This window comes from Plodia interpunctella, chromosome 23 (genome assembly GCF_027563975.2).
Source record: "Plodia interpunctella isolate USDA-ARS_2022_Savannah chromosome 23, ilPloInte3.2, whole genome shotgun sequence".
NCBI classification, from domain to species: Eukaryota; Metazoa; Arthropoda; class Insecta; order Lepidoptera; family Pyralidae; genus Plodia; species Plodia interpunctella.
In genome coordinates this window covers 6,580,068-6,603,401 of record NC_071316.1, presented here as the reverse complement: position 1 = coordinate 6,603,401, position 23,334 = coordinate 6,580,068, and the positions used below count along the sequence as shown (strand labels likewise).

At 36.3% G+C, this 23,334-nt stretch overlaps 4 protein-coding genes across 12 annotated transcripts in view; 1 reads left to right on the top strand and 3 right to left on the bottom strand.

The window, feature by feature from the left end:
* The window catches only part of LOC128680048 (facilitated trehalose transporter Tret1-2 homolog), a 28,706-nt gene extending 25,610 nt beyond the window's left edge, over positions 1 to 3,096 (top strand). For all 6 annotated transcript variants that reach the window (XM_053762701.2, XM_053762704.2, XM_053762706.2 and 3 more), the window contains one exon: positions 77 to 3,096. In XM_053762701.2, the coding sequence (XP_053618676.1) occupies positions 77 to 1,272 (1,196 nt within the window). In that variant the 3' untranslated portion in view covers positions 1,273 to 3,096. The remainder of the gene's footprint in view (positions 1 to 76) is intronic.
* Positions 1,565 to 10,750, bottom strand: LOC128680050 (uncharacterized protein). 4 transcript variants are annotated; one of them, XM_053762713.2, is made up of 5 exons: positions 10,147 to 10,750; positions 5,954 to 6,253; positions 4,783 to 4,921; positions 2,858 to 3,095; positions 1,565 to 2,358 (listed from the first exon to the last, which is right to left on the bottom strand). In XM_053762713.2, the coding sequence occupies exons 1-5, from the start codon at positions 10,264 to 10,266 to the stop codon at positions 2,241 to 2,243; spliced, it is 915 nt and encodes a 304-aa protein (XP_053618688.1). In that variant the 5' UTR covers positions 10,267 to 10,750; the 3' UTR covers positions 1,565 to 2,240. The 4 variants fall into 4 exon arrangements, with proteins under 4 accessions (XP_053618688.1, XP_053618687.1, XP_053618686.1 ...); XM_053762712.2 differs by having other exon boundaries at positions 4,768 to 4,921; positions 10,147 to 10,748; XM_053762711.2 differs by having other exon boundaries at positions 4,759 to 4,921; positions 10,147 to 10,745.
* A 3,512-nt stretch (positions 10,751 to 14,262) lies between these two features.
* On the bottom strand, positions 14,263 to 18,537 carry LOC128680213 (facilitated trehalose transporter Tret1-like). The gene is made up of 4 exons (XM_053763189.1): positions 17,638 to 18,537; positions 16,727 to 16,862; positions 16,060 to 16,232; positions 14,263 to 15,756 (listed from the first exon to the last, which is right to left on the bottom strand). Exons 1-4 carry the CDS (start codon positions 17,680 to 17,682, stop codon positions 14,653 to 14,655), a joined length of 1,458 nt encoding a protein of 485 aa, XP_053619164.1. The 5' UTR covers positions 17,683 to 18,537; the 3' UTR covers positions 14,263 to 14,652.
* A 271-nt stretch (positions 18,538 to 18,808) lies between these two features.
* On the bottom strand, positions 18,809 to 22,889 carry LOC128680214 (facilitated trehalose transporter Tret1-like). The gene is made up of 3 exons (XM_053763191.1): positions 22,803 to 22,889; positions 21,877 to 22,012; positions 18,809 to 20,362 (listed from the first exon to the last, which is right to left on the bottom strand). Exons 1-3 carry the CDS (start codon positions 22,842 to 22,844, stop codon positions 19,104 to 19,106), a joined length of 1,437 nt encoding a protein of 478 aa, XP_053619166.1. The 5' UTR covers positions 22,845 to 22,889; the 3' UTR covers positions 18,809 to 19,103.
* Between the last annotated feature and the right edge of the window lie 445 nt (positions 22,890 to 23,334).

The following is a 23,334-nucleotide window of genomic DNA, read 5'->3' as shown; positions in this document are numbered from 1 at the left end:
GATACGCAATGCAATCTAAGTCCACACGATGAGCTAATTATAGTGTTATTTTTACACATTTTTTTTATATTTTCAGCTGCAATGGCCGCTTTACCGATGGCTCCAGGCTGTCTCATCTCTGGGTGGTTAATGGAGATGTTTGGTCGAAAAACCTCACACTACATCTTGTGTGCGCCGTTCCTTATTGGCTGGGTCCTAATATCTTGCGCAAACAATCTAACCCTCATGCTGCTAGGAAGGTTTTTCACCGGATTCTGTGTAGGATTATTAGGCCCTCTTGGCCCTGTTTACATCGGTGAAACATCTGATCCAAAATACAGAGGATTCTTCCTCGCAGCAGTGTCATTAGCAATAGCTATTGGTATCCTAGTAGCACATTTACTTGGCACATTCCTAAGCTGGCAAATCACGGCTGGTATCTCCGCTATATTCCCAGTTGTAACTGTAGTCTTACTAACCTTTATCCCTGAGAGTCCTACTTGGCTTATCAATCAGGGGAAAGTTGAGGCAGGTGCTCAAGCTTTCACGTGGTTAAGAGGAGCCACTCCCGAAGCCAATGCGGAGTTAAAAGGACTAATAGACAAGAAGAAATTACAAGACTCAGAGCCGAAAATGAGCATGAAAGAGAAGTTGATTAGTTTAAAGAGTCCTGAGCTTTTGAAGCCTTTGGGAATCATGATATTGTTTTTTGTGACTTGCCAATTTTCCGGAGTGAACGCCGTGGCATTTTATTCTATAGAAATAGTTGAGAAAGCGGTTGGTAAAGGTTTGGATCACTATATGGTAATGCTGATCATAGATGCGTTAAGAACAGTCGCGTCAGTGATAGCGTGTGTTATCTGTAAACAATATGGGAGAAGACCATTATGTTTCATCAGTGGGATATTTACTGCTTTATCGATGGTTGCATTATCGATGTTTTTACATTGGAAACCGCCCAATATGGCATGGCTACCACTGATATTCTTGATGGTATACATTTGTGCTATTTCTATAGGATTAGTTCCATTGCCCTGGATTATGTGTGGAGAAGTATTCCCTGCGAGAGTAAGGGGTCTAGGATCTGGAATCAGCTCAGCTACAACTTTTCTGGCTTTCTTCGTAGTTGTCAAGACAGCACCAGCTATGTTGTCTACATTCGGAGAAGTTATCACATTCCTTAGTTATGGACTTGTAGCTATAATTGGAACAGGCATATTGTACTTCATTCTCCCGGAGACAAGAGGAAAGAGCTTGCAGGAAATTGAAGAGAAATTTAGAAGGAAAAGGTAAAAGTGATCCATAGAATTATAAAAGAATGACGTTATACTTAAGTATAGAAGGAGTGACAAAGACAATAAAGTGACGGAAATTGATAAACTAAATCAATGCTTAGATGTAAAGGGTGAAATTGTGGAAGAGATACTTATATTAAAAAATACATTGCTTAAAGCAAAATAATTTTAATCTGTGATACTCAATGTTGTCATATGTATTGTATATGACATTAATTACATAATATTTTTTGCCACATATGTGTTATTTATTTTATATAAGGTAATGCTGCCAAATTTATAGACATAGGGAAACTCAAACAATGTAATTTTAATCTTATTATTTTATTGTAACAAAATGATGATACGAAATATATGTCTATGAAAATATTTAGATGGCACATTTGATTAGTCATTAACTTTTAACTAAAAATAAATGCATTTGGTACAGAAACAAAACAAAAAGCGACAATGGGCATGATGAAAAAAGTTATACCTACTACCATGTGTGACTGGCCTAACGTAATATTAGTTCTATTATTGGACTAACAGTATATAAATTTGTGTGATCCACTTTTCAGAGTAGTGTTGTCGATTAAATGATGTTACATCGTAAGATCAAGTCCTAAGTACAAGTCCGTTGGAGTTATCACTTTAAGAAATCTCAAAATGACAAGGTTACGTGAAGTTTTAGATCTGTCTGGTGTACTGCCATCGATGTTTGGTGAATTTTATGAAGTCCAAGAATTTGTGTTATTTATTGAAGAAATTGTAAGTATCCACTTAAAGATAGATATATTGAAAGGTTATGGCTAGATATACATAATTTGACGACGATTGAAGATCCAATGTATAAAGATGCCAGCTCATTAATTGTCGGAGGAATAGAGCAAATAAAATTTATATCCTTAATGTAGGCAAAATCAGATCACGAAGTCGAAGTTTCGATTGCCATTAGGTGTACAATGAGGTACATTTTGAAGGTCTCTATTTGGACCTTGGCTTGACGAGTCTGGAAGAGGGAGGGGCGAACTTGGCGAACCCTTGCTGGTCGAACACTGGGAGCAGATCCCGAACCCTCGCTGACACCGTGCCTCCAGTTACTCTGTAATAACATAAGTTTTAAATTAGATAGGTACTTATCTGCAATTAATATTATTGATCAAATACGATCTTTAGAACAACCTTGTCCACACAAAATTGCAATAGTATAATGACATATAATTGTCTCTTAAAGATTCACTTTAACTTCAGCTTAAAATATTTCACTCGCTGGTTCAGTGGTTAAGACGTCCGCTTATGATTGGTACCAGGTTCGAATCTATCGTAGAACAAAATTTAGGACATATTTCAATAGTTGCTGCTGCTTCGAATTAGTGGCTCCTCTACTTCCACACTTTAAAGAAGGAGGCGACAGAATAACAGACTGTAGGTATTAGAAAATCAATATTTATCAAAAACAGAATACAAGTACCATTATATTGAGCCTTTCATGTCTGTTGCAGTATCAAGAGAAATCAAAATGTAATGACAATTCTACTGATCTCACCTAATCTCATTCATCTACAGAGGATGAAAAGAAAAATTGAAATTTCATAGCTAACCTGCTTGGCTTAATCAATTTGGCTGCTTGCGCGGGCGTGGACAGTTCCGTCGGGAAGTATGTAGCTCCGTAGAAGTCTAGTCCGTTTTGGAGAAGAATGTTAGCTTCCTCGATGTTAGCCAGGGTGACGCGGATGAGGCTGGTGGCTTCCTTGGGGATCATGCTGCTGACCAGCTCGCCGTCTATGGTGGTCAGCGCGCGGGGAGGAGTCTTGTCTATGGGCTTCGGAGTGGAAGTACCTGTTGTGATTAGACAGTTTACAGTTAACAATCTAGGTATGAAAAATATAATTAGGTACGAAATATATATTTTTTAATTAGTTTCATAAAATAAACAGCGTTTGTTCTCCACAGCATTACTTCTCAAAACTGTGTAACATAATATTTGACCTGAAGGAAGATAGAGTAATAATTATAAAAATAATTAGTTAAATACGATATTTGTGTACAATGTTAAATGAAAAATAAACACAAAACTAAAAAAAGAAACTGATTGGAAAAAAAAAATTTAAATAAATCGCAATCGCAACTCAAAACAACAACAAAATCAACAAACAGTTTTTTAAACTCCAACAACGGCATCACCAAACATGCTGTTAATATCAAGCACAAATATTACTCATCAACTAGGTAGTTATTGAAAAGAATAGTAAACTTTTTTCTGCGTCTTCACTCCTGCATCATTGGTAAAATTTCTGTGTTGATTTGTGTGATCATTGATAATACGAGTATCCTGGTAAGCTATATTAGCTGTAGCTGCATATAACATCATCCTATTCAAAGGCGTCACTATTGCATCGTCAACCGACGTTTTGAAAACTTTCCTGATGCATCTTTGCAATCATTTTTACATGATGAAAGAGTGAAAACACCAAAACATTGTTTTAAAATCAACCTATATCCAATCAAGGCAAAGAAACCCAAAGCACGTCTAGCACAAACCGTAACCTTATCCCATTTGAGCATTTACCCATCCGTGGCGGTACGATGATAGTGAATGTCACCATCTGCCTGACAAACGAAGTCAGCTAGATGATTTAGTACGTTCACAGAATTTTATTTTCACAAGCGCATTGATCACATAGACAGGTATTGTATTAGTACTGGTAGTACAGTCTGTCTATAAAGATGAAACGATTTTTTAACAAACAAAATTTTTTGCCATTGCAATATCTAATTGAACGGTCAAGATTGGTTGATATACCCAGTGTTGCTAGCCTAGTGGACAGCACAGCAGCGCCCTCTAAACTACACCCCTAAACAATATTACCTGGGGACTATTATGGTACCTGGAGTATTAGGGAGAAGAAACAGTTTTGTCGATCTTTCAGGTTATATTTTATAAAAATAGATGAAATAATTTGAAGAGTATTTTATTACATTGATATTTTGATTCTAAAATAAGTTTTGGGATTTTTGGGGTTCAATTTCATCGAAGAGCCCTTCTATGTGATCGTCACTATTTATTACTTGAAACAATGGCTTTTCAGTCATAAAATCATCCATTTGAATATTGATAAAAATTATCGATAATCTTGATATTGCTATCGATTCTATTCTTTTTCAAGAACAAATATCTCTCTTCTCTGGGCGTTTTCCTACTTTCTCTCATTCGCCTTAGTTGTCATGTAGTTTTTAACGGCATAAAACCAGCACTTCTTGTGTATGCCTATGTCAAGACCAGGAAGCGGCATAGACACACATTCCCTACGTGATTTATATGTACCTATATCAAGGGCAACTATTTATAGTAGATTATTCGCATTTTCTGTGCGACAATGAGTTGCAATTTGAAAGCATGAATGTAATATTTAGTTCTCTAAATAAGGAACTATTTTTTTTTAGTTTCAATTGAAGAACCATTGCTCCAATAGGCGAGAGCGGCCAAACCATTCCAACGAACCAGTATTACCGTCGCGGGGCGAACCAGAAAAATGCAGACGGACGACTTCCACCACAGAGCCGAACTTGTACAGCGCGTGCCTGACGTCCTCCTCCGGCACCTCGTCCGGGACGTCGTAAACGTAGATCGTAAATGTCTTCTGTGGTCTGCACGGGATTGCGATCTGGAAACAGTGATGGACACATGAAATATCTCTCACGGTAGTCATGGCAATCCTATATACTTAGTAGATCTGAAGTATATATCCTTCTTCTTTACGTGTCGACGGCATTTGACATCGAGAAAAGGTGAAATCATGTCTTCCCTAAATAGGCTACCTCAATGGCTTCATTGCTGGCCATTAAATTAGTAAGTAACCTTACTGATGGCAGCCAGCAACATGGAATACTAATTCCATGTTGCTGGCTGCCATCAGTATGTGCTGATATACCAATGGATACCAATAAAAGTTAAAAGCTATCTTAAAACCTAGCCTAAAGACTGAAAGACTGGTCGGTAGTGGAAATATGGATCTCGTTTCGTTATCATAGTATATATACATATATATACGATACGATAGTATTGCTTCATTTATATAATTTTAAGACGTAATCCCAAGATTATCGTAAAAAATAAACCTAAAAATGTTGAAGATCAAAAGCATACACAGACAGAACAAGTAAACACAGAAACGAGCAGAGAAGGGCGAAGAGAGAAGATAAATAAAAACAGACATTAGTAAACACAGTGTCCCTTAATAGCCGGCATGAGTACTGAATACTAATTTAAAAAATTTAGATTTAGAGCACTTTAGGGCAATTTCAAATTAATGAATATGAAAAGAAGCTATGCAAAGAAAGAATTAGGACACTACCATGGCAATATGATAATGAACATGACGAAGTTTTGTCACTGTTAAGGTGGAGATATACCAACATTGCACCTACGTCAGTGTCAAAACCTGTAGAAGACAACGGCGTCGTCGCATCGGAGCAGGACTGAGCAATGAGCGAGTGATACCCGACTCTAAAACGTAACCTAAATACAGGCTGGTGATGTATTTGGCACTTGCCGCGTGTTGCATACTTCTTGCCTGTGTATCTCCACATTCAGTTACATTTAAAAGCATACTTCCACCCCATTCTGTCTCCATGCAAGTTACCTTGTCATGCAACTGATTGTCAAGCAAATCAATTAGAACACTCAAATACAATACCTTTCTGTAGAACCTGGACCCGGTGACCTTATGGAAGCCCTTCTTGAAGACCATCTGGTAGTCGTCAACGCTGGAGAATTTGAAGAGGATGCCTGTAGCCGTCTTCGTCAGAGAGAAGCATCCCTTAAACTCCATCTTCTCGCAGATGGTCGAAGCTTTCTCCATGCTGAGGCCATGGGAGGGAGTGAGAAGGAAGGCGCCCTTGGTGAGGAAGTGCTCGGAGTCCGATATATCGGACTCGCTCTCTCCGCCCTTCATCAGAGTGTGGATCTGCTCTTTCCACATGTAAGAATCTGACATCTGTCGAACATTGATCAAAATTGAAAGAAAACGTAATTGGTACGTAACATGTAACTCTTTATAGTCCTGTCTGTTCGCGATAAACTCAAAAACTACTCCTAAGTAAGGTTAAGGTGTATAATTTACTATGTTGGTACCCGCGCGAAGCCGGGACGATCCGGTAGTATAATATAAAAAGTTTTCTTGTTCATATTCGTATGTTTTCGGTTCCATTCACGACTGTGCCGCCGTGAGCCGAGGTCCGCATAAAAAATGAACCTTTAAATTTTGAAGATTTGGCTCTGATTTTATGACCGGCCACATGACTGACGCCAACCCTCTTTAGTACCTAGTGCGATGTTTGTCTTTAAGCTGCCAAGGCTCTACGTATCCCTTAGTCCCCTCTTACGATATCTACGGAAGGATATGGAGTGGTCCTATTCTAGAACCACAATCCACATATAAAAAGTTGAAGAGACTTATCTTTTGCTTTCCATAGTCAAATCATTTTTTTAGAAATCAGATATTCAGTCTCTTTCACGTTACTCCATGCGAACTTAGCATCTATGTATTACTAGCGGCTCGCCCCGGCTTCGCTCAGGAAAAACCATAATAAAAAATAGCCTATGTCACTCCTGAAGGTTTCGCCTATCTCTGTGCCAAATTTCATCAAAATCGGCCTAGTATTTTCTGAGTTTATCCATAAAAACAAAAATACAAATCTTTTCTCTTTATAATATTAGTATGGATTACTTGTAAATTTGTATCATCTTGGATAATACGAGTACAAGTTTGTATGTAACCAAAACAAAGTCGTTGTGAATGAATGTAGTTTTCGTACTAATTTTTACCGGAAGCATGAGAACAATAGTCGGGGAGCTAACACACCTATGTCGCTACTGAACCGAGGAGACAGTCGTTACTGTCCAATATGTCGCATTGTATTCTTATGAGACACGGGAGATTGAATGACTAAGTAACAACACCGCTTATTTTGTACAATATTCCCAATTTTTTTAGGTCGAATCAATCCACGTTTATTGCAAAAATGCGCTGTTAAACAAGCTTTTATTGTCGTCGGAGAGATGTTATGGCATTTAACGCCTGGCAAAATAGCTATGACCGTGCTGTAAACGATTGAGGAGTACCCTCGTGGAGCCAATCCGGATTGCACCATCAGGTCATGCTTATCATAACAATTCATTGTCATGGAAATTTAACGTGGAAACTTCGTTCCACGTGGGAAATTTCAACTTTGTAGGACAACTGGAAGTAAATCTAACTTGCAAGATTAGATTACAGACAAATGCTTGATTATATTGAGACATTACGAGTAGCTGCAACCCGCAATGTTAACACGCACTGGCAAGGTATATTCGAATTGGAAAATGGTTCGAAGGTGGTGAAGTTACGTGTAATTACTTCAAGATGGAAGCACACAGGGAATGCTAATTGACAGTGGAATCATAGATAATAAAAACAAAAAACTAAAATGTACTATATATGTATGTAGGTACTCAGCAGAGTACCTAAGTATTAAAAACAAACATTAAAAAAAAAGAATTTGTTTATTATTATCCATAAATTGGTAATTACGTTCGTGGGCGTTACGATTGTCTGTCTATCTGCTCCCACGACTCCCAACAACCTTATATGGGCTAACTGAATAATTGTCTGGCTTCCAATCAACTCGAAGGCTGTCTTTATTACGACAATTCTTATCTGTTTTTGGTTTTATTGTCTGTGGTTTGGGAAACAAATTGGAAGTAAGCGTGATGTAATTAATTGGAGCCTCAGCAGACCTACCATACAGAACGATTCCAAAGCAACTCAGTTCAATTTAGGTACCTAAAATGAATCACATTCATACTAAAAATTAAGTCGATGGTACGTATTTGCGATGCAGCCCCCAGGTCTTAGGTACCTATTCTTGTCATAGTTTGTTTATATGTATACATAGCTACCTATCAATCTGGTTTATAAATTATAGTTTTCATAGACCACCGCTTGCTTCCGTGTAGGAAAACGTGAGGAAGCCTGTTCGTAGTAGTATTTCTCATGGCTGAGGGTCGTGGTCATTACGTGAAATGAAACACACACAACATCTTTCTTGACATTATTAATGGTGTGGTTTGCCATTGCCTTCTCCATTTCACACACAAGTTAATAATCAACCAGTGTGCAGGTTTCCTCACGATGGTTTCCTTCACCGGAAACAAGTGGTGGTCGATGACAACACATACATGACATACACGAGTCAGATTGGTATACAAACTCATGTAGCATGAGTAGGATTCGAACCTGGGACCTTTCGATCCACAAGCAACAGGTAAACTTAACCATTACACCACCACCGCTTCATTATTTAGATTACTGGTGTGAAATAAAATAGATTTATTAATATGCTACTTGCCATACACCTAATCGATGGCGATATATCATGTCAGATGCCTTTGGGCGACTTAAGCAATGCTTCTATATAATAGAGTGTTGCTAACGGACACTCCGTTAGCAATGACACATTCTATTAGATAGAATATTAATTTTTCCTTGGTTCTTTTTCTTTCTTTTTAAGTGTGGTATTGCTAACACTGGTGTCAATATTTTTACGACCATCTACCGACAAGTAGTCGCACAAGCTAGTGAACTCAAACTTGCAACCAGTGTGCAGGTTTCCTCGCGATGTGTTCCTTCACCGAAAGCAAAATTATTTTTGGTGGTGTATGAAAACTACTATACATGAGTCAGATTGCTATACGAACTCACGACACGAAAACCCACCACCGGAAAAGAAAATATTGATTTGAATTCAAATTAAACTATAATTCTCTCGCAAATAGTAGATTTTGTGTCGGAGAGAAACACGGTAGATTCCATAAGGGCTGCGGAGACATTTTTTAGGTTTGGGTGAGAATTAAATTCTGGTGTGGGCAAGGAACGCGTCCCTCTTTCTACGCGCATAAAGAGTTATTTTTAACAGAAAATAGACTATTTCACAACTCCTCAGCAATGTGAAAAACTGTTGTAAATTATTACTTTAGAAGTATAACACGTAACAGCGCATACCACGGATGTCCATGTGACAGATGTATGACAGATAATAAAAAGAAAACAAAAATTTATAATTTATAAATATGACACAAAATCACGCAAGCGCAAACGTAAATTAGGTCTTTAAAAATGTATTGCCAAGATTCGAATCACTAGAAAATGCACGATGGTGTTTACAAGCTTGCAATGAATGTAAGTATGTATGTTCGGGTGGACACTAGTAACTCAATTTTTCAACTCAACCGATTGAGCTGAAATTTTATATACACGCGATTGTGCTGAAATTTTGTGCACACTTTGGTTAAGATGACAATGCATTGTTATGATAAACATGACATGATGGTGCACCCAGATATGGCTCCCGACGAGGGAACCCCTCAACGGTTTACTGCACAGACATTATTTTTATGTTTTTGAATGCAATCTCAGACAACAATAAAAGCTTTTGTCAAAGATGTTATTTTTGTACCGTGAATTTGTTTATGTTTGCGCGTGAAACAAATAATTTGAAAATGAATATAGATTTGTGATAATTTTCAGTAGTAGTTTTATAACAACGCCAAAACTAATACCTAAAATGGCGTGGCAATTATTTCCTATGTGATTTGGATATGGATCAAGTGTGGCTCTCAATGTTTAAGTATTGCAAAGGAATAAATATTTTTTGTGTATCTTCACTGTAGATGACACAAATATTAATGATCATATCAATATTATCATACTTAGTACCTTTTATCCCGAAACTCCCACGTGGGCGAAGCCCCGGGACGCAGCAAGTTTGATTATATGGAAAAGACTTATTGGTTAGCATCGATTTCACATGAGAAAATTAATATAAGAATTAGATAAGGCTGTGTACACACCTGCCGCCCGCTTTTACTAACGTCGTTTTTTTTGCCGTCGCTTTTGTTGTTCACACTGTTGTCTTCGACGCGGTCGTTTTTTAACTGTTCGTTGTCGGATGGTGCTTCTGCTAAGGACATGGTCTTCGGACTGGCAATGAAGCCTCAAGTCTATGGGTTTTCGTTGGAGACTGATGGCAAATCACCCGTAGCACGGCACTCCTTGATACTCGATGAACAAAAGTTGCGTGGAGTCGTTTTTTTTTTTTTTTCAAACAAAATATCGATTTTGTTATATTATTTTCAATTTGTGAAACTTTGAGTCGATATATTTTTTTGACGTTATATTTTATATCTCACAAGATTATGTTTTTGACACGCTACCAGGAACACCTTTCAATCCGGTTTATTCGTTTTACTATTTCAGAAAACGAAATTATTTTTATTTATTATCAAGCACAATTTACGAAACACTGAATTTCACATCAAGAAGTGGTATCACAATATAAGCCACCATAAAGGTGAAACTACAAATTGCACTTCAAAACACGGCAGAGTCCCAGGTAAAATTTATTTCTGTATTTTCTAATTAAATAAAAATAAACCAACACAAGCTGATCCAGAATCCAGGTGTTTCCAGTGGCGCCTTCGAGGAAACAAGACTGACATTCACCGTGAAATGGAAACTGTAAAAAAATATTTTTTCGGAAAGACAGAATTAGAATTACAATGAGGATTCCGTACTCCGTTTTGTAGTATTGATACAAGCTGTGCTTCGTCGGTGAGGTATCGTGCCATGTACGCTGGCAGTATCAGTATCCCGCGTTAGATATTTATTATATTCCACATCTAGGGATATATTTTGCAGAAAAATTTAACAAATATCGAGTAGATTTGAGAGTTATATATTTTTAAATGTCAATAAAAATTTATACAATTATTGCCAATACTATTTTTGAAATAACAATTTTTAAAAAAATATATTAGCAATCAGTATAATTATAATATAACGTTGATATAACAATCTGAAAATACTGTATTACTATATAAAAATTTACGTTAAATCTTATTTCTTTCCCTTGTCGAGTCTGTAAAACTATTATATAAATCTTATAGAACCCTGAAATTGAACAATAAATAATTTTGACTCCCTCAACGAAATGTCACATGCTATTTTTCTACGAAACTAATAAAATAGCGATATATGAAAGATATACAGCAATCAAAACCGAGCATAAAAATAAATGTGTTCTTCAACTGGTTTGGAAGTGGGAAAAACTGTGATGTGACAATTATTGTATGTAAAAATGTCAGCGAGGACAGTGACCATGATGTAAATTGAATACGGGATAAACTAAATTTATATGAATAGAATTTATATGTTATGGAAAATCATTATTTTAACGTCTCCACTCCGTTGCCTATTCGACCGCTATTGTTGATATTTTATATATATTGATATGTTATTACATAGAAGGATTAGAAATTTTATATAAGATATAGATATTTATATAATATGGTATATGTAGCTGACTTAATTTATGACGTGACAACGTCTTAAATTAGGTTGCGGCTGGGAGTCACTTATGAAAAAGTGTAACACCCGGTAACGTTACGATGAGTCACCGAACGAGAGAGAGGCCCGCCGAATGCCTTGCGTCTCTCTCCCACTCAACTATGATCGGTCTGCCGCGCGCGTAAAAAGACGTTGTCACGTAAAATCTTCGCCCGTAAAACCGACTTTACAGGCAACCATTTTTTTATAATACCTATATTGATTGACAATACTGGTACATTTTTTATCTCTCTCTATCTTAGGAGCGATTTTCCGTATATGTATTTAGCCTGAATGTTCATTTAATTTAATTATTAAAAAGTGGACACCCTACAAAATATTTTCCAACTTTAAATATATAATGGTATTCGTTATAAATTAATTAAAAACGACCGAAAAATAAAAAATAATGTATCGACTCTATTGTTTTAAAACTGTTTTATTGCGTTCAATGTACAATAAGAAGTAGGAGCATTATGTCACAACGGATTGGAGGGTCAGCAAAAAAGTCAACTCTTAACTACAAATAAATTGATAATTCACGTAACATGTATTTATCTAATAAAAATGTAGTTTGTCTGTGTGTTTTTGGAAATAATTTCTGATTGGGTCTAATTTAATTTTTATTAAAAAATTATATTTGACAAAATTTCCTGTTTTCTGAGCATATGAGCATTTTTGAACCAAAATTGTCAAAATTATATATTACAACATTTTGATAACACTGAAACCCCCCAGTGGTGGTGTTCGATAAGTCCACCTCAGAGTGAAAGTTCCCAGGAGCCCGATTCTCACGCAATCGAAGCAACAATAGTATTAAACTATAACCCAAGGAGGGTTGTTGTGAGGCAGGCATGTATCATGTAAAATTACGGCCGAAATTTATAATTTTAAAAGTTATTTTTCACGCTGAGCACGGACTTCGCGGCGTAACAGCTCCGAACGCGACCATGCGGAGATGAGGGATAGATACCGACATGTGGACAAATCCGACAAAATATCTAGTATTAAACCGATTTGACAATAAAAATACAGTTGGTAACATTCAGAAATTTACAATTCGTTGATAGTTTTATGGCATTTTGTTGGAATTCCGGGATTATATAAACTGACGACCTTGCTTTCCTTGTTTTCCACGGGTGACAACTATTGTCCAGCCGATTCACACTTAGTTATTATTAACTTATTATTATTATGGGGTTTTATATAGTTTCACCTGTTTGTCTGTAATCAAAGTTTAATTTCATCTACAGAGTTGAAATTTTACACGTCGCTTCAGTTTCCATGATCATGCATTGTTATGATAAGCATGACCTGATGGTGCACTTAGGATCGGCTCCCAACGAGGGAACTCCTCAACGGTTTACAGAGCACGGACATGATTATTTGTCACGCGTTGAATATATTACCTCTTCGCATTCTTTCATAGAAGATGTTGAGGATAAAACGCTTGTCTCAAAACTGAAATTTTTGCAAAAACACTTGTTTAGACTGTTAAAGAGACTGATAAAGTTCAGTTAATATTTGTTGTGTGTAAAAACTATACGTGCTAATAGTTTGTGGCTTTGAATATTATATGTTGCCCGGGGCTTCGTTCCCTTGGGAATTTTGAGATAAAATATAGCCTATAGCAATCTTGGATAATGCACCTTTCTAATGGTGAAAGAGTTTTTGAAATCGGTTCGGTAGTTTCGGAAATTAGCCGCCTCAAACATACAAACTCACAAACGCTTACCACTTTATAATAATACTTTAGATTATACTAAAAAGGCTTCTCTCTTTCTCATATGTGCGTTTTCTCGATAGCTTCCTCAACCATAGAACGTCAGAGCCCAGCCTGTTGTCATACAATTGGCTTTGAAAGTCCATTCACCAAACATTTGTTCAAAATCAACTTCACATTCATCATGGAGTCACGATGTTGATCACATCACGACTACCAAAGGTCATACGTTTGATGAAATGGCTCGCGTAATGAGCTGTGACGGAAATGATAAAACTTTTTGTTTCGCTCCGCCCTCGAGACGGATGGAGACACGCTTCACTGGCTTTCGACCAGTCTTTGAACAGAATAAAATATGTAGTATATTATAAGTAGTATAGTAGATATAGATCTTATTCTTGATGTGAAACATAATTAACTTACATGAAAATATATGAGAAACGAGATGACCCTCCCTTTGGCAGCACCCGTTCACGAGTTGACGCATGGGACAGCCATCGCGTAGCTCAACCATAATAGAGGGAACCTCACGACCCGGCCCACGAGTTTCGTGTTCCAAGTCTCACAGCTCAGTTTTCTACCGTAACAAGTTGTGAGAGCCATGTTATCAATTACAAAGTCGATTAATTTATTTATTCCCTACTTAAGGGACCTTCTGTCTTAAGTTATTACTCAAGTTATTATCATATCAATATTAAAAATCTTTTAGGTTTTAAATAAATAGATCGACTTGGCCATCGCATGATTAGATTATTATTGTTTAAGTATGTATCACACCATAGAATACTTCAGGCCATCATTCTGGTTTCTCACCAAAGTCCTTCCGATGTGGGATGATTTAGATGATTAATAGTCCCGATTAAAATGAATATTATATATTATAAATCTGTATTTTCAATAAATTCAATATCTTTATTGCAGTAAACTGTATAGTTACAAGGTATTGTGGCCCAAGCACATACAAGTTTCAACAGTTTACCCTTACAGGCAGTCCGGCTTTGCATGGTCTAATAGCAGCCTCTTATACTATTTTGCGTTGTAACTTTATTTAATACATTGTCTAAATAACAGTGAAAACTGCATTAGAAACCGTTGCCTGGCTTAAAAGAAGAAATCTTAGAAACAGACAGCCGCGGCGGGCGGTTTTATTTTATACGAACTTACTATGTAGTTATCCCATGACAAGGAAAATCTAGAGATGATAATGTTTTAAAAAGAAGTACTTAATCGCTACTTAAAATAAATTTAATCATATTTCAGATCCACCATCACTTCTTATCAGTACTTCTGCAGCCACATCTTTAGATTTGGCTGGTGCTCCTCTGAATTCGTTCTCGATGTCCAGAAGGGTTTTGTCCTTAGTCTCTGGCAGATAATGATACGTTACACTTAAACAATATATCACTATCAAACCATATATGCTATAAGCTCCAAAAATCTTCAGTTTTTGCTCAGTTTGTATAAACGTTTTATAGGCTAGGAATAGATTGATTGATGATATCGTTGTTGTGACAGAACTACAAAAACTACGGTATTTCAAAGGATATATTTCTCCAGAAATTATCGTTGGTAATGGTAACCCTCCCATTGCCATAGAAAACATATGAATGTGAAGAAGTATTACGCCTATAAGAGGATGATCAAACGGTAATAAACTTTGTTCTCTAGCGTAAACGTATCCAGCTATAACAAAAAACAATGCTGCGTTTAAAGATATTGTTGTAAGCAGCATATTTTTTCTCTTAACTTTCTTAACTACATACATTGCACTAGTGTTAGTAATCAACCTTTGAATATCTAGTGTGATAAGAATTGCTGGGGTATTATGACCAATTCCGACAATAGAGTGTATCACTTCATTAGGAAAGGAAGAGATCGCCGGAAGTCCACACCAATAACACAAGATATTCAAATGTATTCCTATTATAACTGGCTTATATACTTCTTTCTTTTTTATTATATTGATTCTATTTTTTATAGCTTGCAATACGGATTCTTTCTCTACAGTTTTTTCCGTCATGTTGGCTTGTATCATCTTTTGTAATTCTTCTTCTTCATCAGGACCTCTAAGCCAACGGAAGACTTTTCTACATTCATCATATCGTCCTTCAGTCGCCAACCAACTAGGTGATTCTGGCGAGTATATACTAATTAATAAATTTATAAACGAAATAACCACGCACAATAAGGCCACAGTTCTCCAATGTAAGAGGAAGCTGATGAAGTGAACGAAGGCTGTTCCTATGGACAAGAGGGCTGTAGTGGAGGCAAGGAACGAGCCTCTGTACCTGGGGCTGGCGCATTCTCCAATGATGACGGGGCACAGAGCTATGATTAAACCCAGGCTGATCCCCTGAAAGTACAAGACAAACAGATGATAAATAGAAAGAACACGTATGGATAAAATCTTCGTCCTTGTCAGGAAAACCATAATGAAAGTTTACATTGGTCTACTACTCGTTCAATAATACAGATCAATATACAGTATCCTTGTTATGTACAACACAATATAGTCTGGCAGGACCAAGAAAGCTAGGTCCTTAGACCTATTTGATCGAACATTGCTCATGGATGTATATATTCGACACATATAGATCTATCACAAAAATTTAATGCCACAAAAAAAGGGAAATTATAGTTGACCATTGTTACTTACCTTCAGGAACCGGCCCAGCATAAGGCACGCGACACTGTCAGCCACCACGATGAGCACCCAGCCAGTGAACATGAGCCCGGCGCTGCAGACGTTAGTCACCCATCTGCCGTACTTCCCCATCAGGTGAGCGATCATTACAGTCCCGATTATGAGAGTCAAGCCTTGGATGGAAGCTGGAATCGTTTGACAGTAATTAGTTACTTTTTACATCAATATGTAAAAGGAGATTGGTAAAATTAAATAAGTCGAAAACTCATGGAATCTCTCTTTCGTCTCTTCCCCGTTTCTTCCCAGCCATAAAATGAGGAAGCCCAGGATTGATTTTTCTATTTTGTCTTCTCCACTTCGCGCGCTTCATGTGGCACCAGTTTTGATGCTAGTGAACAGAACTTCAAAACTTGTGCCACATAAATACTAGAGGCGGTCTTTATCACTGAACCACCACCGCCTCAACAAATTAAGAAGTCAGTTAGGTTAGGCATGTCCTTTCTTTTTCGAATTTTGTTCTTTGGGGTTTCTCTGCAAACAATGGCTCATCTTCTCTTATGTTCTGAATGCCCAAACACAGTACAAAACTGATCAGACGGCAGCCACAAATGAAGCCAATTAGATAGCCCATTTGAAAAACATGATTTGCAGCAAAGAATGAAATGGCATGTAACCGTACCGAACCAAGAGGCAGTCTCTTCATCCATGACGATGTCAGCTCCAGGCAGATTGAGCTGCGGCAATATGACCACCACATACGCTGCGACGATCCCAAACTGTGACAGGTTGATAGCTACTCCTGCTGTTACGAAGCACTGTTGAAGGTAGAACAAAACCGGACATGTATATAATCTGACGTGATATACTCTTGGGTTGTAGACAGTAGACTTCCCCTTGTCGCTCATACGAGAAAGATAAATGTGTATTAGTAATATACGAGAAGAATTATATAATAGCCAGCTGAGACTGGCTATATCTATGTCTAGCCGGCTAAACCTGTATGTAGCCGCACTTCGGGGTTTAGCCATAACATATATACAATACAAAATCATCGAAAATGCTATTGTAATAAATAAATTTGTCAATATTTTTGTATTGTTTATTTCGGTTAATGAATAATTTTATGTATTATTATTCACTTGTTATGTTGTAATTGAAACGGTGGTGGTGTGATGGTTACGACGCCCGCCTGTTGGTCGAAAGGTTCCAGGTTCGAATCCTACTCGTTCAACATGAGTTTGTATACCAATATGACTCATGTATAGTAGTTTTCATCGACCTATATGCTTCCGGTGAAGGAAAATATCGTGAGGAAACCTGCACACTGGTAGATTATTAATTTGTGTGTGAAATGGAGAAGGCAATGGCAAACCACTCCATTAATAGTGCCAAGAAAATTGTTGTGTGTGTTTCATTCCACATAATGACCACGTACCTCAGCCATGAGGTAATACGACTATGAAGAGAGATGTTGTATTTATATACTTATAATTATATTATCTAGTATGTAAAAGCAAATACATGCATCAATAATGTAAAAGCAAATATTAATCGCTGATGAAACATGACTGATATAACCTAAGTACTTACTTGTTTCAAAAATGGCGAAGGCCAGTTTGACAAAGTATTTGCCATTTTGACAAAAAAATACAGCTCATGTCACATTCGAAGTATTTTCTATGAAAACCAATTTATTTTCTGTGACCAATACGAATTCTATATGAATACTGTCGAATCTGTAACGTATACATAACGCTATAGCACATGTGTTTCGTTTCACAAGGTCGTTTATTGTAATTTATATTTAAATAATGTATATAGGCATGGTTATTATTTACTAGCTGATGCCCCCGACTTCGTTCGCGTGGGCTGTATGATTCCAGTTAATTATGTGTTACTTAAATTGTACATGAGATGTTCCAGATCTTCGATTTTTAAAAGCTTTTGTTTAACTTGCAATGTATGTATGTATGTTTGTTTGTTTGTTCGGGTGGAATCTTGCTACTCAATTTTGAAGCAGATATCTTCAACCGATTGAGCTGAAATTTTGTATACCCGTTTAGTTTGGATGACAATATACAATAAGCTATTACGTGCGTAAGTACCTATAAGTATTTAACTCAATTAAATAGGTACTAGTTTATTTACACAAGTAAACCTCGCGACAAGCTTTTATGGTGATATAATTTGTGTATAATGAGGTTATAAGTTGATAGTTAAATTTTGAAAGGAAAATTTTATTTCCTTTTAATTTTATACCTCAATAGAAAATGCTTAGCAGTGTGAACTACTTTTGCTAGGACATTGTTTCAATAACTCTTATAGTTTAGATGGTCCGTTAGAGTAACACATAAGCTATTCTAGTTTTCAAAAATATTGCATCATATTTTTTATATTGCATCGGCCTCATAGCTATGCAACAAAAAACCTTCATTAAAATCCATCCAGTAATTCCGGAGATTAGCGTGTACAAACAGACAGACATTTTTTAAATTCTTACTCTAATACAGTTTCTTCACAGGACAATTTTTTTTTTAATAATAAAAACTTTTTAAACTATTTTATTATATGTATTAATTAATAGGTAGCCTATTTACTAAGCAAACTTAGGTGCTAAAATAATATGTCTAAAACTTAACTCTAACTAGCTTCCGCTGTCTGTCTGTTTGTCAGAGAGCTCTGTGAAACCATAATAAATATGTTGAAATTTATATTATTGATATGTATTGATATACTTAACAATTTAAAATCAAAAAGGATATTATTTTATCATAAAAAATATATTTCTAACACAAACTATAAAAAAGATTTAACTAGTATAATAGTGTTATATTATTAATAATCTACATATTTTGTATTGCAATAAAATTTAAATAAAAGGGATTATTTGTTCATTCATTGCATTCAACATCTATTTACATTCAGCATCTTGTAAATAGGTACTTACCTATATAAAGTTTAAATAAAATCTACGCATTTGAAAATTTTGTCTCATGTTATTTTTAGGCCATTACATAGAGTATTAAACAAGATACAGTTTTAAATTACACATCACTTTAACACGAAGTCGATTTGACACCTCTAAATTCCTTTTCTATATCCTGTAGTGTCCTATCTTTAGTTTCTGGCAGAAGTAATCCCACCACTGTCAAACAATACATCAACACCCCAGCATAAAGACAATATGTTCCATATATACCCCAAAAGTTTAGGAGAAATATCACAGGCTTCACATTAGAGAAGAGATGCATAGCAAAGAACAGCATACTGATTCCTCCACAAAGCCCCCTGTGTTCCATTGGGTACAGTTCCCCAGCTAAAACGAACGCCAATGGTATAGCCCCAGTTGCTATTGAGAACATATGAATGTGGACTAATATTATACCTATTATAGGTTCATCAAAAGGCAGCCAGTTTTTCTCTTTCCCATAAGAATACGCTGCTATCGCCAAAAGTGATACGATGTTTAAACCTATCGTTAAAAATAGTACGACTCGACGACGCAATGTCTTTATGAAAGCCATTCCGACTACGTTCCATAAGAGTCTAAACGCACCAACTGTAACTACCATTAAAGAAATATTTATCCCAGAATGGGAACCCAGGACTTTCTCAAAAAGATCTGTGGTGAATGACGACAGTATGTTTACGCCACACCAATGCGCCATTGCGTAAACATGGAACATTATCAGTATTGGTTTGTAAAACTCTTTCTTCTTGAATGTCTTTTTCAAAAAATACAATCTTGATGTAACCTTTTCTCTAATCGACTTTCCATCTGTGTCTATGATTTCCATTTGTAATGCCTTTCGCGCCGCTATCATCTTTTCCAATTCTTCATTCTCCGAATCACCTCTGAGATAAACGAATATTTTTCTGCACTCTTCATATCTTTCTTTGTCTGCTAAAAACGTTGGTGATTCAGGAGATAGTATTACAAAGAACACAGCGAGCAGAACTATTCCAATGCAGATTAAAGCGCAAATTTTCCATGGTAAATATGATGACAAGGTTTGAATCACAAAGACACTGGCGCTTATGCTCACAGATATGGTCATCAGGAAGAGACCTCGGTTCTTGGGACTAGTGTACTCTCCAATAAGCACTGGTCCAAGAGTTGCGATCATTCCCATGCTGATACCTTGGAGGATGCGTGCCAAATATAGAAGAAGGATGGAATTAGAGAACACGATACAGATCCAGCCCGATGCTGACACGGCCAAGCTGCACAAGTTAGCTGTACGCCTTCCAAACGCGCCCATAATGTTAGGTATAATAAAATTGCCCACGACGATTGAAAATCCGGGTAGGGATGCTGAAAAAATAAAACAAATACATACAAATTTGAAAAACAGCAAAATATAGATCAAATACAAAAGGAAGAAGTAACAAATGTAAATTTGCAAACGATTCTTAGCATTGTTTTATAGACGTAAAATCAAATGTATTTTTGAATTTTATGAACTTTAAACATATCAAAGAAAATATTAAACGAATTGGATATCGTGTAACAGGTTTCATTGTAGACGTAGTTTGCAGTTCCTTATCTTTATTTTATGACGCAACAGTAAGTATTTTAGCCATTTCATCGTCAGACTCATTCGTCAGAAATAAACATTTTATTTTTACTTAAGCCACAAGCAAATATGGCAGATATTTGTAACATTTGCCAAGGATGTTGGACCTGAAAGTGAGATCAGCTATTGAGTATTAGCTAGAAAAGCCATCAGCCAATAAATTGTGACACTTTCGTCACTTGTGGTCACTTGTGAACTAGATGATGTTGTTTTGAGGAATCATCGATCGTTAAAAATTATGTAAAATTACTCTATAGTAAGCAAATTCAATCTGTACATATAATCTGTATTGTATAATAAAACTAGTAATGGAACTAGGATATGCCTATGCAGGAGATATTCAAGTGACAGAAATATGGGTGGTCGTTATGGAACTAATAGAAGCAAAAACGATTTTATAATTTTTGTGTCTTTCTGTCTGGCTGTATGTTTGTTCGTGCATCACGGAAAAACTGCAGGATGGAATTTTGGTTTTCGCAGTCGTAAAGCATATGGTCTGTATGTTTCATTGGGATACGTTAGTTAGAACCTGTGATATTGACAAAAAAAAGTTACGAGCGGACGCACGTAATAAACGCGGGCGTAGCCGCGAGCTAAAGCTAATAAATATAAATATAATAAATATAAATATATTAGGACAAATCACACAGATTGAGCTAGCCCCAAAGTAAGCTCTAGACTTGTGTTATGGGATACTAACTCAACGTTACTATATTTTATAACAAATACTTAGATAGATAAACATCCAAGACCCGGGCCAATCAGAAAAAGATCATTTTCCATCATGACCCGACCGGGGATCGAACCCGGGACCTCTCGGTTCAGAGGCAAGCACTTTACCACTGCGCCACCGAGGTCGTCGATAATACATAATATGACTCTGATTTGACAATATTGCTTCGTAACAATACAAACTCGTGGCGTGACTCTCACTCGACAGTTTAAGCTGCCATACAAACATTCTTTATCATTCGTTAAATGACACAATTAATAGTTTTTTATTTGAATCCCATTAAGAAGATTTTTTCTGGTCAAGATTTATTTGCTGAGGAGCATTCCTCGGAGATATAAAGATATTATAAAATTATGGCCGTAGAAGTATGTGACATTTTTCATTTACCGTTTTTGAACGGGAACTTTGTTGCAGTCTTTATCTAATTCAAATTCAACATTATATGTCCAACTTCTATTATTGGACTTTAATAAAATAGTGCTAAAATAAATAAATAAAAGATTTTTGGTTGGCACCAACCTATCCAAGAAGCTGAAGAGTCATCAATGGCGATGATGGAGTCAGACTGCCGCAGCTGTGGAAGCAGCCCGGTCACGAACCCCATAACCAGCCCCAGTCCAGCCGTGTTTAACGATACTCCAGCAGTCACGAAACACTGAAACATTCATATAGTTCAATCATCGAACGAATTAACGTTTATTGTCTGAAAATAAAATCAACACAACAAAAATAACAATCACAAACCAACCCAATTTCAACTAATATTATAAAGGCGAAAGTAAGATTGTTTGTTTGTCACCTCTTCACGCTTCTTACTCAACCAATCTTTTTGGAATTTCTCATACTTTTATATAGTTAATACTAAGAAGAATGACATAGCTATTTCATTATTTTCATTCCGGGAAAACGTACATTGCCCGTGGGAAATTTACGCGAGCGAAGCCGCGAGTGAATGCTGATAAAACATAAAATAAACAAGTTTTTTTTTGTTAATCAATGTAAAACAAATATACAAACATAACGAAGTATACTAATATAACTACACTTCCTTTCGCCCGCGCAAATTTCTTTGCGAAAAAGGAACATTTCACACCCCAAAATAGGTATCTATGTTTTAACTGGGGTCTTTAACTACATGTATACTAAATATCATCCGAATCGGTCGAGCGGTTTAGCCGTGAAAGCGGAACAGACAGACAGAGAGACTTTCACATTAATAATTTACTAGCTGCGCCCCGGGGCTTCGCTCTCGTGGGAATTTCGGGATAAAAAGTACCATATCTGTTATTCCATGTTATTAAATTTATCCGTGTATTAAATTTCATAATAATCTGTCCCGTAGATTTCGCGTGAAAGAATGACAAACATACACACATACATCCTCACAAACTTTTGCATTTATAATATTAGCAGGATAGGACTAGTATGGATATTCGATCACTCACTTGTATAACAAATGGGCTGAGGCGCTTCTTTAACCTTATCATTTTAATTCAATTAAAATATTGTTAAACTAACTGTAACACCATCACTACCCTGCTGCTATCATACACTGTAATAAAACTACCAGTTAATGAATTAACCTTTTATTGTCGTTGAATAAATAGATACCATGTGTTTATTTTAAGTCTGTGACATGATTTAAGTATTCAAATGCCGACTGCATAGTACAGCTTGAAATGAAATCAAAATTCTCGGACTCGGTTACAGAAAAGGTAAGTAGGTGGTACAAAATAGTTAGCAATTAATTTTTGATGAGTTCTGACTAATTTTGATGTTATTTATCTTATAGTTCAGTGTCTTCCAATTTCTAGTGCCTATTATAACCTGGTCAAATGCGCGAAACGCATCTTTAAATAATGACACCCCAAATAAAGAATTTTATTTAATAGCATACAAAATATTATTTTTTATGTTTCTCCTTTTAAAAATTCACGATGTTACAATTTAGGTAATATAGTTACAGGAAGATGATAT

Excerpts from the sequence above, each read along its gene's own strand:
- LOC128680050 (XM_053762711.2), bottom strand. The coding sequence starts at position 10,266 with ATGTCCTTAGCAGAAGCACCATCCGACAACGAACAGTTAAAAAACGAC. Across the intron at positions 4,922-5,953 it reads GGTCCAGGTTCTACAGAAAG|ATCGCAATCCCGTGCAGACC; the intron begins GTATTGTATTTG and ends CACTGTTTCCAG. Across the intron at positions 3,096-4,758 it reads GCCCCGCGACGGTAATACTG|GTACTTCCACTCCGAAGCCC; the intron begins GTTCGTTGGAAT and ends TAATCACAACAG.
- LOC128680213 (XM_053763189.1), bottom strand. The coding sequence starts at position 17,682 with ATGGCAAATACTTTGTCAAACTGGCCTTCGCCATTTTTGAAACAA. Across the intron at positions 16,863-17,637 it reads CTTCGCCATTTTTGAAACAA|TGCTTCGTAACAGCAGGAGT; the intron begins GTAAGTACTTAG and ends TACCTTCAACAG. Across the intron at positions 16,233-16,726 it reads AGAGACTGCCTCTTGGTTCG|CTTCCATCCAAGGCTTGACT; the intron begins GTACGGTTACAT and ends AAACGATTCCAG.
- LOC128680214 (XM_053763191.1), bottom strand. The coding sequence starts at position 22,844 with ATGATAAGGTTAAAGAAGCGCCTCAGCCCATTTGTTATACAA. Across the intron at positions 22,013-22,802 it reads TCAGCCCATTTGTTATACAA|TGTTTCGTGACTGCTGGAGT; the intron begins GTGAGTGATCGA and ends TGAATGTTTCAG. Across the intron at positions 20,363-21,876 it reads CTCTTCAGCTTCTTGGATAG|CATCCCTACCCGGATTTTCA; the intron begins GTTGGTGCCAAC and ends TTATTTTTTCAG.